The following is a 15,884-nucleotide window of genomic DNA, read 5'->3' as shown; positions in this document are numbered from 1 at the left end:
CAAGCAGACATTTGTAAAGGCAAAGAGTTTGGGCAGAGATGTCAGTCGAGGAGGAAGTACAGAGGCAAAGATGTTGTTGAAAGACAGGTGAGGACAGCAGAGGTTGAGGCCAGGCAGATAACGAGAAGAGAGGATATACAGAAGGGCAAGTTCCCATCTCCGGAGGTCTGACAGGTTGGTGTTAGTGGGAAGTATCCAGATAACCCAGACGGTGTAAGACTGTGCCAAGATGTGCTGGCCGTGCACCAAGGCATGTTTAGCCACAGGGTGATCCTCATTACCAACAAACACTGTCTGCCTGTGTCCATTCATGCCAATGGACAGTTTTTTGCTGGTCATTCTCACATAGAAAGCTTCACAGTGTAGGCAGGTCAGTTGGTAAATCACGTGGGTGCTTTCACACGTGGCTCTGCCTTTGATCATGTACACCTTCCGGGTTACAGGCCTGGAGTAGGTGGTGGTGGGAGGGTGCATGGGACAGGTTTTACACCGGAGGCAGTTACAAGGGTAGGAGCCAGAGGGTAGGGAAGGTGGTTTGGGGATTTCATAGGGATGAACTAAGAGGTTACGAAGGTTAGGTGGACGGCGGAAAGACACTGTTGGTGGAGTGGGGAGGATTTCATGGAGGATAGAGCTTATTTCAGGGCAGGACTTGAGGAAGTTGCCGCCGCTCATACCTCACCTGTCTTTCAACAACATCTTTGCCTCTGTACTTCCGCCACGACTGACATCTCTGCCCAAACTCTTTGCCTTTACAAATGTCTGCTTGTGTCTGTGTATGAGCAGATGGATGTGTGTGTGTGTGTGTGTGTGTGTGTGTGTGTGTGTGTGTGTGTGTGTGTGTGTGTGTGTGTGCGCGCGCGCGCGAGTGTATACCTGTCCTTTTTTCCCCACAAGGTAAGTCTTTCCGCTCCCGGGATTGGAATGGCTCCTTACCCTCTCCCTTAAAACCCACATCCTTTCGTCTTTCCCTCTCCTTCCCTCTTTCCTGATGAAGCAACCATTGGTTGCGAAAGCTTGAATTTTGTGTTAATATTTGTGTTTGTTTGTGTGTCTCTCGACCTTCCAGCGCTTTCTTTAGGTAAGTCACATCATCTTTGTTTTTAGATATAATTTTCCCACATGGAATGTTTCTTCTATTATATTCAGTATATATTATATAGTATGAAGTTTTTTTTTACAGTGATAAGTACACTGCCATCACTAGTGTCAAACCTATCCCCTCTGCACATATTCCATTGTCAGTTTCACTGCTACTTATTTTTGGTTTCAACCAGCTTTTGGTTCCAAGAGTATGCCAAGAGCTGAAACATGTAACATGAAATAATATGAATGTATCAAGAGCTGACACATATAATATGATAGAAAAGTCTGATATGACACAAACAGAATTATTAATTAAGTTCATTATGATTACAAACTCATATCAGGAATTTATTTTCTTTACATTTGGATGCATTGTTAATTGCCCTTTCCCATGTCCTTCTGAGGGTCCAATCCTGCAATATGTATGAACTAAAGTCTCTATTCTCTCATAACATATGTAAACTAAATTAATGCAGTAATACATAATGCAAGCACAAAATGGATTTGAATTTAATGCTACTGTCCTTCAGCTAAGTTTCCAACTGTCAACAAGCTCAGTGAGCTATCAAAACATTATGCTAATCAACGAAAGACTCCTGTATTTGATGCTACTATTGTCTTCTTGGCTGCACGTCCCCACTGCAAGTGCCTTTTTCAGGTCTGCAGTGTTAAGAATCTATATTGGTGAAGATTTACAGAGTGAAAACTTTATGGGAAGTGTCACAAATAATTCCTTCAAATCACTAATACAATTACAAACATTCTATGCTATTATAAGCAGTTCCGATGATATGACTGACTCCTGACTTACAGATAATGCTACTGTCTGGTGTACATACTACTATCATAACTGTCACAATTACAAATGGGACAAAACAAAATATAACAGTCCGGTCTAGCAGTACCTAGAGAAACAAAAAATTTAAAGACCAAAAACTTCAATACTTTCATAAGTGCAAAGTAATAAATTTGCTTGATAAGTTCTATCTTTCTTCTTCTTATGGTGTTATAACCTTGCATGTGTCTTAGCCTCTTCAACACATTTCCTCCATTCTACTCTCTCAGCACAGTTGTCAGCCATCTTCTGACGCAGAGATTTTATATCTTCTTCCACATCATCTATTCACAACTTTACGGCCTTCCTGTCTGCCTTCTTTCAGCAGGTTTCCATTCAAAAACATTTTTAGTTGTTGGTCCAGTACCCATTCTAAGGAAATTTCCAAGCCAGGCTATTCTCCTACTTTTTACTGTTCTCACAATGTCAACTCTTTGTGTGAGGCAATCCAGCTCAGTGTTTGTTCTAGATCTCTTAAGACCATTGTTATCCTAAACTGCCCCATAGATCTTGAGTAGAACCTTTCTTTCATATATCCTGAGCTGCTGCTCATCAGTACTTGTTAGTGTCCATGTTTCACAACTGTAGGTTACAACTGGCCTGATCATGACCTTATAAATTTCAAATTTCAGCTGGCTATTTAATTACCTAGAAGCCAATAATTTCTTAAATATGTGGAAGCATCTATTTACCACTTAAGATGTGCTGCTTTATTTCAGTTGACATGGAATTTGTCCTTTTAGGTCATAAACAGTCAACTTCTGCACATGTTAAAAATTGAAACCAGTTGCAGATGTAACTTGTCAGGCTTCCCCGGTAATCTAATGACATCTCGGATTGTCAGGTGTTCTGCCGGATACCAGTGTCATCTTTGCATGATATTTTGGTAACATAGCTCGTAACCTTCATCAGGTGCAACCTGAGACTGTTCCTCTAGTGGATCTGATCCAGTATTTATGTCTGTGGCCTTCCTCCTCGACTGGTGGTTGCAGGCATGCCCTCTGCAGTCCATGCCCACTCGCTGTGATCTTCTGGGATGTTGTCATTCTGTTTTCCATATGCTTTCATTCTGAGTGTTCCCTGTGTGGTCTGCAGCCACCAGACCCGCTCCTGGGTGTTCCATCTTTGGTCTGCTGTGTTTGGAATTCTGTCTGAGGTGCCAGGCATTCCCCCTGTGGTTCACTCTTGCTCACTGCAATCTGCTAAAGTGTTGGCATTCCGTTTTTGGTCCGCTGCATTCCATTAGTGGATCTCGAGTATTTTAGGCAGATCGTATAGTCCAGGTGGCACTGGTGCTTGTGCCTGTAGTTGTCTGTTGATAGTATCAGGCATCTCGGTTTTCTCCCGGAGAGCCCTGGTCTTCTCGTCCACTATGTTAGTGGCATCACACTCCACGGTTTATCAAAGTTATTATTTTCCTTCCTCCTGAAATTCATGTACTTAGTCTTAATTTCATTAATAGCAAAACCTCTAGGAAGTGTGGCCTCTGTCCGGCCACTTATTGTTGTCTCTATTGAAACTCTTCTTCTGCTAATATTAGCTATATCATTAGCACACGGACATATCTAGGTCGACTTTCTGCCTTTGTAACCAGACATTTGAAGCTTTTTCAAGACTCAGATTAGAAAGCACTGTAGAGATGGTGTCCCTTGTCCATCTCTTTTACTAATCCTAAATCAGTTTCCCCTTCTACAAGGTCTCCTTAAAAAGTTCTTTACAACACGAAAAGTCATGAAAATTCTACCTCTATTATTAATGCCTACTCCATCCTTGTCCTAAAGTCTGTCAATATACTGTTTTTACAGTATGCTGAATGTGACTCTATGACTAAGTGAATAACTGCCCGACTACAAATCCAGTGGACTCGAGTTCAATGCTCTGTTGAGCCTATGTCTTTTTGACACTTACTTTTTTCTTCAATTCTGGCAATGATTTATTAATCTGAAAATTGTCAAGTTGAATCATTTTCTCGAGTCAACATTAAACTGTAGCTCTCCCTATAATTAGGCTTACCTTTTGCTCAGTATTAGCTTGGACAGTTCTGGTTTTTAGTGCTCTCTGGGCTTACAAAAATGTCTGCTGTTTGAAAATTTTACCACTGGGAAGAAGTTTTTTTTTTTTAATTTTATTAATTTTTAAACTTTAGTCCTATATGTTTGAGTTCACATTTTTAAACATTCTCTTACGCTGTGCCTCTCTGAGCCGACCTTGGAGCAAGCACTGATGGCAATGGGAAGGAGTGCCTAACTGTTCTACCAGTTTTCACTTATTCATTTGGTAATACAGCAGGGGCACTGTATTTATGTTGCTTTTATGTGTGAAGTAACTTGTCTACATGTTTTTGATAATTTTATCTCTATTCATTTTTTGTCTTATCATTTAGCAATGGGTAAAAAGAAAGAGTGTGTTTAATGTAAACATGCAACACAAATATGAATTTTTGAAATTGTACACTATGAACAGGGGAATTATCTGTTGCACATAAAGAAAAGGGTGATACTAAAGACTATGTGAACAGCTAAATATAGGAGTGCTATAGATACTACTGCTTCACCAAATATAAGAGATTTTCTTAATGCCAAAAATGGGAATAACAGTGATCTGGAGAGTGCTGCTAAAGAGGCTACTCTATCAGACCACAGTGCTAGACATGAACCAAGTTGTTTGAACTAAAACTGAGGCAATTATTGTTATATCTAGTGGAGGGTACAACTGAATAAATGAAGTTAATGTTTCAGGACCCAAAAAAGATAGTAAGCCTACTTACTATTGGCTGGATAAGTCAGTTCAAAAGTCAGAGGAAGGCAAAGATATACCAACAGGACTGCACACTGTAAAGAACTTTAGTGTTCGAACCTACCTTCAGTGTGAGGACAGCTTTACTTACTTAAATATATATTATTAGCTCTTCTGATAATATCAGTTCATTAGTCATTATGAGCTGAATATCAATCACCAATAGAATTAAAATCTAGTCAAAACATACAGTTTTCAAGAATTTACTTAACAATTTCAGAGTGATTTCTCAACTGGCAGTCATTCATTAGTTCAGATTTAGTAACAAGGGAAACATAAGTGAATCTTAAGTTTCTGTTATCACCTTCATGAATCTAAAAGAAAAGGTACAAGCACAAATAGTTAGAAGAAAATAAGACATTAATACTGTAAGGGAAGATAAGGAGTGTCAACTTATTAACTGCTGAAACTATTATTACCTCAGCTTGTAAATAGACTTATGTGTTCTGCTACTAATAAGAAATACTTCGAAACACCAAGTTCAAGTGAACATACACACACGAGAGGGGAGGGTGACAGGGAGGGATGGAACAGAATAAAAATCTAAAGTCCAAAACAATACTGAATGCTATTAAGTCTGATATCCTTTTGTTGAATGTGTCAAAAGGATACAACAACCATATTATTATTTGCTGGCTGAAAGAGGCAGGAAAGCATTTCTGAACCCATCTGGTCTTTAACAACTCTTAAACATTTCTGCGTTGCCACATGCCATAAGCACAGTGTCCCATCCAGTGAACAGCTTACCATTAGATCATTTGAAACAGACCAATCACAATCTGCAAATTAATTGTTCTTATTTTAATTTTCATGTCACAATTATAAACAGTAGTGGAAAAAGTATAGCTCAATATTTTATGTAACTGACACACCTGTAACAGCTTTCTTATGACCTCTCAAAATAACTTCAACACATGGAGGAGTTGCTGTCACATTGCATATGGAAACAGTTCCATCAAAAGATGCACAACATAAATGAGAACGATCATTATTTGCAAATTTCAATACTGTGACAGCAGCTGTGTGCTGAAAATGCAAGAGAACACTATTGCAAGAAACACATCATAGGATAAAGATTTATTCCTCCAAATATCACATTAACAATTACCTGATCAAATATATGATGCACTCCAACAAAAGCATAGTTCTCAGCGATTGTTGTGCCACCCACAATAGCTCGTGATGCCTCTGCCTGTTTTGTAGGTACCACTATTCCTTGCTCACTCATAATACTTTCCTGTTGTAGTCTTGAGCTCTCAGGAGATTCGCTGATCTACCCTGGCATAAATTACATCAACTGAAACAATTCTCCATTTTTATGGATAGTGCAATAATTTACTAATTTACATAAGGCTTGACATTCTTTGGAACAGTTTCTTTCTTACCCGACTGCTACTCCTCGCACTCCTGCTACGGAGACTGCTCTGATCAAATGATAGGCCATACCTCTGTTGCAGGAGTTGGCTTCTTATTTTGATATACTGCTTTCGCAACACTGTATCCTGTAAGCAAATAACAACCACACATAATTTAACCCACATGTACAATACTTCTTATAGTCAGACACTTTGTACTGCTCTACACCTAAATAAACAAAAGGGGTGAAAGACAACATTGCCTACAGCTGATTTGTGCATGGTGCATAGTCACATGTGACAGTTCAGAGAGTTTACTAGAGTTTCAATTAGTGTTCATTTGAGTGTCTCTCTAGTTGTGTGTGTACTTAAACTAGAAAAAGTGAGGTGTCTCAAAAGCTAGCAAAGTTTCTGTACTATTACACGTGTCTGTACACCACACACAATTTAAACTAATTTATCAATTAGCTACATGTGAATCATTGCCATTCCTCATTTTTATTTATTTATTGGTTGGTTGATTGATTTGGGGGAGGTGACTAAACATCAAAGTCATTGGTCACATCAGATTAGGGAATGATGGTGGAGGAAATTGGCAATGCCCTTTCAAAGGAACCATCCTGTCGTTTGCCTAAAGGAAGCCTGATTTTCATCCTCACAGTGGCACTACTAGCACCACTCTTATGCGAATGGCATGAAATTCGTATAGAAATCATATTCTGTAATAACTGAACAATAGGCTACATGAATTTTGCAAACGACACTGCCCTTTTTTAAGCTAAGAATATTCTTGCCAAGTGCAGAGAATTGCCTCAAAATGTAATACCACAAAAGACAGTCAAGTGAAAGCAAGCAAAGTAAACAAACCTCTGGATTTCAATGTCAGAGATGATGGACATCATTTCTATGGTACAGACAGCGGCATTCAGTTTCTACAGATCTTGAACATAATACTTTGAAGATAGTCTTCCATGCACTCTCAGTCCTAAGAATTTAAAATGATCAACTCCACTGACCCTTTAATCAGACCGGGATAATAAAATTTTGCTTTTACAAGAGTTCCATGTCAGAAACTGTATGCATTGCATTCTGTTGTAGTTAAAGTGTTAATCTGTTCTGCTGATGAATAATGCAACCAGCTGCCACAAATACATTTGATTTTAAATCATGTTATTTCAATGCCATAACTGGTTTTACACTATCATGTGACTCTTCAGATGGCTAATGTTTCCGATTAAATTGATGCCTTCATCAGCAGTATGTTGTCTGCTCCTGCACTACACAAAAATATTTAACACAGCTTCAGACAACATGCTTCTGTAGAAAATCAGAAACATTAGCCTTTTGTAGAAAATCAGAAACATTAGCCATCTGTAGATTGGCATGATAACCAGAAAATGGTTATGAGATTGAAATATAGCACTTTTAAAAGTAATTGTGGCTGTTTGCACTATTCACCAACAATCCTTAAAGGCTGCCAAATTCACAAGATTCAGCAGGGAAAAATTAAAATTGATTATTGCTGTAATCATTTTAGTGAGTTTTTCATTGAAGCTGATATCCCTTAGTACTATACAAGATTTCTCTCCTGTATCCATAATTGCACTAAAAATATTAATTCGCTGGATAAGGTGGTCACTAATTTTAAATTATTTTTATTTCTCATGACTGCAAATAGATAACAGTATCTTAGTTTTCTTACTTTCTTTTTTCCATTTTAATAATGTATCAAACAATTTCTTTTACTTTTGTAAATTTTTCTCATGCCAGGAGCTGCTATTCAGTTACTTTTATGACATAAAGGAAGTCGCAGTACCGACTGTAGTGCAGCCTCAATTACTAATTCTTAGAACTCTGAATTTGGTACCATCGCCCACCTGACAAACAGTACTTTGATCAAGATGTGAAAACTGTTCTTTCTCAGTTACCCCTTTATGGCCTGCGAGGAAAACAATACTGAAAGTGCTGCTGAAATACATTTAAGAAGGAATTACATTTTTCACTCCTTGTTACTGCTCTCTCTTTATGGTGTATCTAAATATTATGATACATTATTATGAGAAGGGAAGTTGCTACTCAGCATATAGAGGAGATGCTGAGTAGCAGATAGGCACAACAAAAGGACTCTCTCAATGCCTATCTGCGACTCAGCATCTCTGCTATATAGTGAGTAGCAACTTTCCTCCTCATAATACTGTTACATTCCATCCTGGATTTTCCATTATTATGATACATATGCAACCTTTAGTGGCTCAGTCCAACTTGATGGAATGCATCATTGTAACTACTTGAACATAATAATTAGACAAATCATTTATCATCATGTTAATATATGTGACTAGACAGTTGTACCTAAGGAACAGTTGTCGATGGCTTGTATGTTATTAGGGTGAACGAACTGAAGCTACATATCAATGATTCCATATGTTCACAATGATTAGTTAATTACAAGACCTCATTCCATATTTGTTCAAATAATTAATAAATAAGAAAACTTTATTCTATAGCTCTTCAAATAAACAAGGTAACGACAGTCCAAACTACAGTTTTGTTATCCAACAGATACAACAGAAAAAGGATGCTCTCAACACATGAATTGTTTATGACACTACTGCCTTCTCCCGAAACTTCACCTCCTCCTTAACTTCCATTTTCAACATAGATAAGATAAGAATGTAACTTCCAGAGTTATGGTTAAACTGCATTTTTTTGTTAATTCTTGCAACTCTTTCTTTCTATAAATTACATCGATTAGATAAAAACAGCCTAAAGACAATTGTAAGGTAGGCCTACTGACTAGGTGGGTCAGTATTTAACTACAGATGTGTTCTTCTACTCTTCTGACAGACAAAAACAGCATGGTAGAAGTATCATAATAATTAAAAAATATGTAAACACATCTGCTTGGTGGGCACAGAGAACTGGTAGAAGGAATCCAATGAGGTACTTCACTTACAGCAGTAGTTTTATTCTACTGGCAAATTAAGAGGAAGTTATTGCCCAGATATGGCCTCACTTCCACATTTATCAATGGTGACTGAAACAAAGCAGGACATACTTCACATCAACTTTTCACACCTACAGTATCCATAAACAACATTGTCAGGTTTCCATCCACTGATGTTACAAGCTAACGAGGGTAACACTGTCCCAATAAATTTGTTTGTCAATACCCAGGGTTCTGTAACCTTGCCACAGATGTCAGACTTTCAGAGAGCACTGTGGAAATCAGCAGTGTGGACTAAAAGCAAATAACACCAGGATCCAGATACAAGCCTGTCTAAACAAATGACAATCTACTACCTAACATTATAAACATACAAAATGCACATCAAATGTCAAAAATCCAATATGCTGACTACCGGGATGTCACAGGAATAAAATTAACCACATAATGGGGGACATAACTAGTGGAGTCACTCAACGACCATTGAGGAGTTTATTCTTGTCCTCGATATACACAAATGATCTTCCAATTACTTTAAAGGATGGTTCAAAAACATTAATTTTCATTGATGGCACAATAATATTAATCAAGGGTACAAACTCAGCCTTACCAGACTTGGGTCAAATGATAGCTAAACAGACCTACAACTGATTCACAGTACAGAGTTTAAGAACTCATCTCACAAGGCCCAGTATTACACAATTTCAAACAAGCAAAAGTGACCTGCTAGCATCAGAAACTGACGTTAGTGGTCACACACTAAACAAAACTCTCTGTGTAAGCTCCGTAGGAGTTCAGTTAGACAACAAGTTAAAAAGGAATACCACATGAATAAAATAATCACAAACCTTAGTTCAAAATATTTTGCTCTTAGAAATGTCTTTCCATCTGTGTCGACCTAATGGCAAGAGTGTTGGCTTCTACTGCATTTTTTTCACTCCTTGTTATCCCACAAACTTTTGTAGTGGTAAGTGCTTATAAAGTAAAAAACGTATTTATTCAGTGGAAGTGAGAAGCAAGAATATTGTTTCAAATAGATAACTGGCACCTTGGAGAGGCCATTTTTTAAAGCACTACACTACTCTTACTTTGAGGTACAGTTATTTCTTAATGATTTTTTTTTTTTTTTCTGGCAACAGAAATCAGTTTAAGCTGCATTAAAATGTCAGCAGTTGCAATCAAAGAAAATAAATTTCATGCAGACTTTATATCCTTGCCGGTGTTTGGATCAAATTGACTTTGGCATAAAGATATTTCACATGCCTCCAACCGAACATATATTAAAAAATCAGGACTCCTAATCAATTCAAAAGAAAAGTAAAAACACACCTCATTACCCACTTCCACTCAACATCAACACTCGAAGAATGAAAAATTCTTTTAGCTGTATGGCAATTAGCAGTGTACACTGTAATGCTTTATGACAAGTAGTAATGTGTGAATATTGTAAACAAGACACCGTGTTTACAGATGCACATAACTATTTCCTTTGAAAAATATCATTGTAAGCAACTACATATTAAGCTACCACTAGCAGGTAATATAAATAAGAAAGCATCAATATTTTTTACAGTGTGAACTTTGTTCTTAATTTACTTGCTTCAATTTAGCTGGCACAAGCATAATTGGCACTACACAGTATATTGATAGTTTATTGTTAATACAGTGTTGAGACAAATTTTGTATGATTTGCATGTCTTTTGTTAACATGTACTCTGACTCATTCCACTTCCCTGGAGGTTCTACTTCATGCAATCTTAGAATCTATAGAGTATGATTATGGACTGAATGGAAGTTGAGGAGAGGTGGAGGAGGGGGAATGAAACAATTGGGATTCAAAAGTCAAAAGAACGTGAGAGAAGAAACAAATTTAACAACTTGGCAGTAACAGCTGCACCCCATATGGTCTGGATGGAAAGATATCATACAGCAACTGTATCTGCTACTGAGGTAAAATGGCCCACAACTGTTGCAATGGGTCCTTGATATCCTGACTACTGGCACTGAGACAATGTTGATGTTCAAGCTGGTTGCACAAACATATTCTATTTGGAACAGATCTGGAGATCCTGCTGGCCACAGGAGTACCACATCATCACACAAACAGTTCATACAGACATGTATCACATGTACAGGAGCATTGTCCTGTTGAAAAATGACACCACAATACTGGCGCATGAAAGGCAACATATGAGGTCGCAAGATAACTATGATGTACTATTGTGCTGTCAATATTTCCTTCAAACACTACCTGCCATGACCTGAGGTAATACTTGGTGGTTCCTCACACCACGACATGAGGGTAACACCATGTGCTTCTCCACACCACTGGAAGAATGGGGCCCTCCTCAGGTTGCCACCATACTTGCAGACAATGGTCATCCAGGGTAATGCAGAACTGTGATCCACTGCTGAACACAATGTGATGTCATTCATCAGTAGTCTATGCTTCCTAGTCATAGTACCATTCCAGACAAAGTTGTTTGTGTTGTGGTGTTAACGGCAGCCTACACACGGGATGCTACTTCTTTAATCCAGATGCTGCTAGTCTCCAACCAATGGTGCAGGATGTCACAGAATGTTGCTGAGAGTACTTGTTCTCTGATGGCAGGTGCAGATGTGAAGCAGTTATGACGTACTTAATGAACAATATGGTGATCCCTCTTGTGGTGGTCAGACGTGGTCGACCAGAACCTTGACAATGACCATGTCTGTGCTTGTGTCCCCATGCAGTTGAACATCAGCCCATTGTCACCTCAGATCTTCACAAATGTGGATATCGCAAAATTCGTCTTACCAGCCACAAGTAAATCTCTCTTAAATTTTATTAGGAACTGGTAATGCTGTCTCATATGAGTACACAACACGTCCTTGTCCTTGCAGACAATGGTCATCCAGGGTAATGCAGAACTGTGATCCACTGCTGAACACAATGTGATGTCATTCATCAGTAGTCTATGCTTCCTAGTCATAGTACCATTCCAGACAAAGTTGTTTGTGTTGTGGTGTTAACGGCAGCCTACACACGGGATGCTACTTCTTTAATCCAGATGCTGCTAGTCTCCAACCAATGGTGCAGGATGTCACAGAATGTTGCTGAGAGTACTTGTTCTCTGATGGCAGGTGCAGATGTGAAGCAGTTATGACGTACTTAATGAACAATATGGTGATCCCTCTTGTGGTGGTCAGACGTGGTCGACCAGAACCTTGACAATGACCATGTCTGTGCTTGTGTCCCCATGCAGTTGAACATCAGCCCATTGTCACCTCAGATCTTCACAAATGTGGATATCGCAAAATTCGTCTTACCAGCCACAAGTAAATCTCTCTTAAATTTTATTAGGAACTGGTAATGCTGTCTCATATGAGTACACAACACGTCCTTGTCCTTGCAAGTGAGCGCTCAACAATTGATGCTGCTCACATCAATTACATACACTACCAGGCTAGATAAAAATACTAAGAACAACACTGATGCACGATGGCAGCCATTTTACCTGTCACAAAGAATCACAACTCTAATCATTTACATACCTGGCAATGGTATATACTGACATCCAACCATGTCTTCTGGATGCTTCACTTTTTTAGGTAGGTGGTGTATTTCTGGTGTTTAAGATTGGATCTGTGGTTCCAAAATACAGAGATTCATTGCTGATAAATTTATGCAGCTGTTGTGCCAATCAAAATTTGTATATATAATATGTGTGGCCTTTATCTCTTCAGTAACCTTAATTTATTTAAACTACTTAAATACACATAAGTTTATGCTAGCATTTAATGATGTATCAAAGCAAGATCGATAGGTATAGAACCCAGATTAATTCTGGAAAACAAACGTCAAGATAGCGCCAGTGATTTTCTGGAACAACTGAATTAGTATTTCACTGATCATTCAGAATCACTAAGTTATAATGGAATTGCTAAATTATGAATGACAGATAGCTCATATTGAATCAAATCAAACCATTAAAAATGGAGCATATTGACATGAAAGTTTTAATTACAATTAAAAAAAAAACATATTTGAATAGTGTTTTAGGTAACTGCCAACTTATCATACAAATAATTTCTTTCTCCAGTAGATAATCAGTCTGCAAAATACCTTTGATGGTTGTGTATCAAGTATGCTGATGGCAGACAGGTTTGTACAGAATTTACGTTGGTATATGGGAGACACTTGTACCACGTTCACAATAAAATGATATTCTGTCTATGACAAATTTACATATCACAAAGCACAAGATCCACACCTGCTGCATATGGTATTATTAGAAACCCCAGTGGAACACTGCTACAGAAATATGCAGAATAGAAGATGTTAAAACATAGGCACACAAGGCTAATGGCACTTTCATCAAATTATTCACATTATGGAGAAGCAATAGTAGCTTCGGTACCATTGTGAAACCTGTGATGGCCATAAGTATGAAATATTGAGCATCACCAAATATATCATACACAAACTACAAGCGTTTATAGTTGGTTATCTTTGGCAGTATTGGTACATTAGTTTCAAATAATTTAGCTGGGTCAGATTCAAGTGAAGACTGATGAGACTATTAAGCAAATACTAACCAGTTTAGAAATAAGAGAAAACGGGCCGCAAGAAAATACTGTTAAGATCAAACTATGGTGTTACAAAAAGTGAGGTACACTCCTGAACATCGCAAAACGCAGCACCATACTGACTAATTACCAGTAGTGTGGTAAAACTTACTGATATTAAGAATTTAGCTAAGAACTAAGCCCTTTAGAGACCTTCTATCAGAAGCGTCTATAATTAATAACATTCTCATCTAGAACGATTCGTTTGCTACCTAGATCATAGGGAGCAAGCGATGCTTATATGGCAGTAACTGGCATTTCTGTCATATTGTTGTCTACTAAACCATCCATTTTTCATCGTAATCAATGACAACAACTGCAGAGAGCTTGTAACTTGAAATAATAAACTCAAGACCACATTATTTAATAGTCGGAGTGCAGCAAATATGCAAACTATTATGGTGTTTTTATTTCAGGAGCAAAAATGAGCGTACATTTGTTAGTTTATAAAATTGTTTTACCTCTCCTTTGGCATACTCTCTCAGAAGCTGGCTTCGTCTGCGAATGTACAAAGTTCCTGTAAAAATCAAAACATTATATCAGTCCTAGATCGTTAGCAGTCTTTTGTGTAAACTCCAAAAACATTTGATATGTTTGTGATTCTACTGATTCACGAATTGACAGCTCTGCTGGTGCCGTCCCTCCCATACAGTGAAACTTTTCATAACCAAGGCTAGAATTTCAGGGATTGTCTACAGCAATTAAATTTGGAATGTAAGACACATACTAAAGTTTGGATGATTAGGCGCTCGATGAGCATTATACTTCGCATCCAAAGCAAACACCTGCTGTTGCCACACGCCAGCCATTATTTTGATGTTGTAGAATGTCAACTTTTCGGTTATACGAGTGTCAAATGAGAGTGGAAAATCAAAAACATTTTCAATAATATTATTGTATACATACGCGACAAAATGTGAGTGTTATAATATAGTTATTATATGTAAAGAAACTGAAGGAATATTGTTTTCGAAAATAAGTATAGAACTTGAGTTTGGTAGCTATCTCCACCATATTTCTCCCCGCCCATGGATGCTTATTTCCGTTGATTCTGTCAAGGAGAGGAGATACGTGCAGTGCAGTGAAAATGCAAGCTATTAAATGTGTTGTTGTTGGTGATGGGTAAGTTGTTGTGGTACTATTACTTAAAATAGAAGTTTAAGACTTCTGTTGATTCATTGCGGCTTATTTATGGTACTACATGTACCACTCGTCGACTAGACATCGCCGATGTTGGTGTTAAAGCAGTTGCTATGGTCGTGTTATATTTTGTGTGCTTTTGGTCTTAATCATATTGTGGAGACTACCGGTTTATTTGAGAATAAGTACATTTTCATTCTCAGGAAGAGTATTTCGCTATCAGTTGCCCATTATTTTGACCTGTATTGTAAAAATCAACACAATTGGCCTGTATAAAAACTATTGTAATACAAACATCAGAAACTGAACTCTTTAAGGCAACTGTCTTAACACTTAGTTGATGCATACTGTTAACCATCTGATCATTATCCTACAATTAGTGACTTGGCAACTGGACGGTTTCAGGAAAATTTTTCTTCGTGCAACATGGATGTTTCACAGCATAATAGTAAAAAAATGTATTTAAGGAATTTATGATGTGACGTCATGTCTCGAAGCGATTAGCAGATTTTTGCATAGAATCTGTGCATGTTATAGCTAGAACAGATATTTATGCTGTTGATTTCAATATGGAATAAGTTTTTGCCCTGACCAGTAGTTCTCGTTTCTTTTCTTTTGGGAAGTGCTTACAGAGTAACATTACATTCTGCTATTTAAGGATATCACAGCGAATGGCTTTAAGCAATGACAAGTTTCTAGTTGCATAATATGTTATAGTCCCATAATTGGTTCTAGTCCATTGTCTTATAATTTTACAGTATAGATCAATTTGCTAGTTTACTACTTTGCCGACTAAATGTATTAAGAAGTTCAGGAAGCGACAGGTTGTTGGAAGTGTGACAATTTCTTTAGTTTTTTTTTAAATGGCTTTCTTTCACTTCTAGAAGGGAAAATCGTCCCATTGTTAATTTACGTACAGATGCAATCCAGTTTCATCCTAAATGGGAAATACCAAACAAAATCACATTTACCTCATGAAGTGGTGTAGTGACCTGGCAGTTTTCTCTTCAGCACTGGAATTTTTTACCTGTTCGATTTGATTTTTGTGTTTTTTTACCGTAGCTTGTTTGTAAACCGTTCACCACCGCGTTGCCAAATAGAATGCAGCTGCTTCAGA

At 37.8% G+C, this 15,884-nt stretch overlaps 2 protein-coding genes across 2 annotated transcripts in view; one reads left to right on the top strand and one right to left on the bottom strand.

The window, feature by feature from the left end:
- Positions 1–14,455, bottom strand: part of LOC126334744 (WD repeat-containing protein 13-like) — a 57,012-nt gene extending 42,557 nt beyond the window's left edge. Inside the window, exons 1-6 of the mRNA XM_049997293.1 lie at positions 14,355–14,455; positions 14,089–14,144; positions 6,103–6,219; positions 5,826–5,990; positions 5,590–5,743; positions 5,330–5,496 (exon numbers count right to left, since the gene is read on the bottom strand). Of these exons, the coding sequence (XP_049853250.1) occupies positions 5,330–5,496; positions 5,590–5,743; positions 5,826–5,990; positions 6,103–6,219; positions 14,089–14,144; positions 14,355–14,436 (741 nt within the window). The 5' untranslated portion in view covers positions 14,437–14,455. The remainder of the gene's footprint in view (positions 1–5,329; positions 5,497–5,589; positions 5,744–5,825; positions 5,991–6,102; positions 6,220–14,088; positions 14,145–14,354) is intronic.
- Positions 14,456–14,623: 168 nt separating this feature from the next.
- The window catches only part of LOC126334743 (ras-related protein Rac1), a 94,421-nt gene continuing 93,160 nt past the window's right edge, over positions 14,624–15,884 (top strand). The window contains exon 1 of the mRNA XM_049997292.1: positions 14,624–14,749. Within this exon, the coding sequence (XP_049853249.1) occupies positions 14,715–14,749 (35 nt within the window). The 5' untranslated portion in view covers positions 14,624–14,714. The remainder of the gene's footprint in view (positions 14,750–15,884) is intronic.

Source organism: Schistocerca gregaria, chromosome 2, assembly GCF_023897955.1.
Source record: "Schistocerca gregaria isolate iqSchGreg1 chromosome 2, iqSchGreg1.2, whole genome shotgun sequence".
Classification (NCBI taxonomy): Eukaryota; Metazoa; Arthropoda; class Insecta; order Orthoptera; family Acrididae; genus Schistocerca; species Schistocerca gregaria.
Note: the sequence above shows the minus strand (reverse complement) of the source record. Positions and strands in the feature narration are given on the sequence as shown.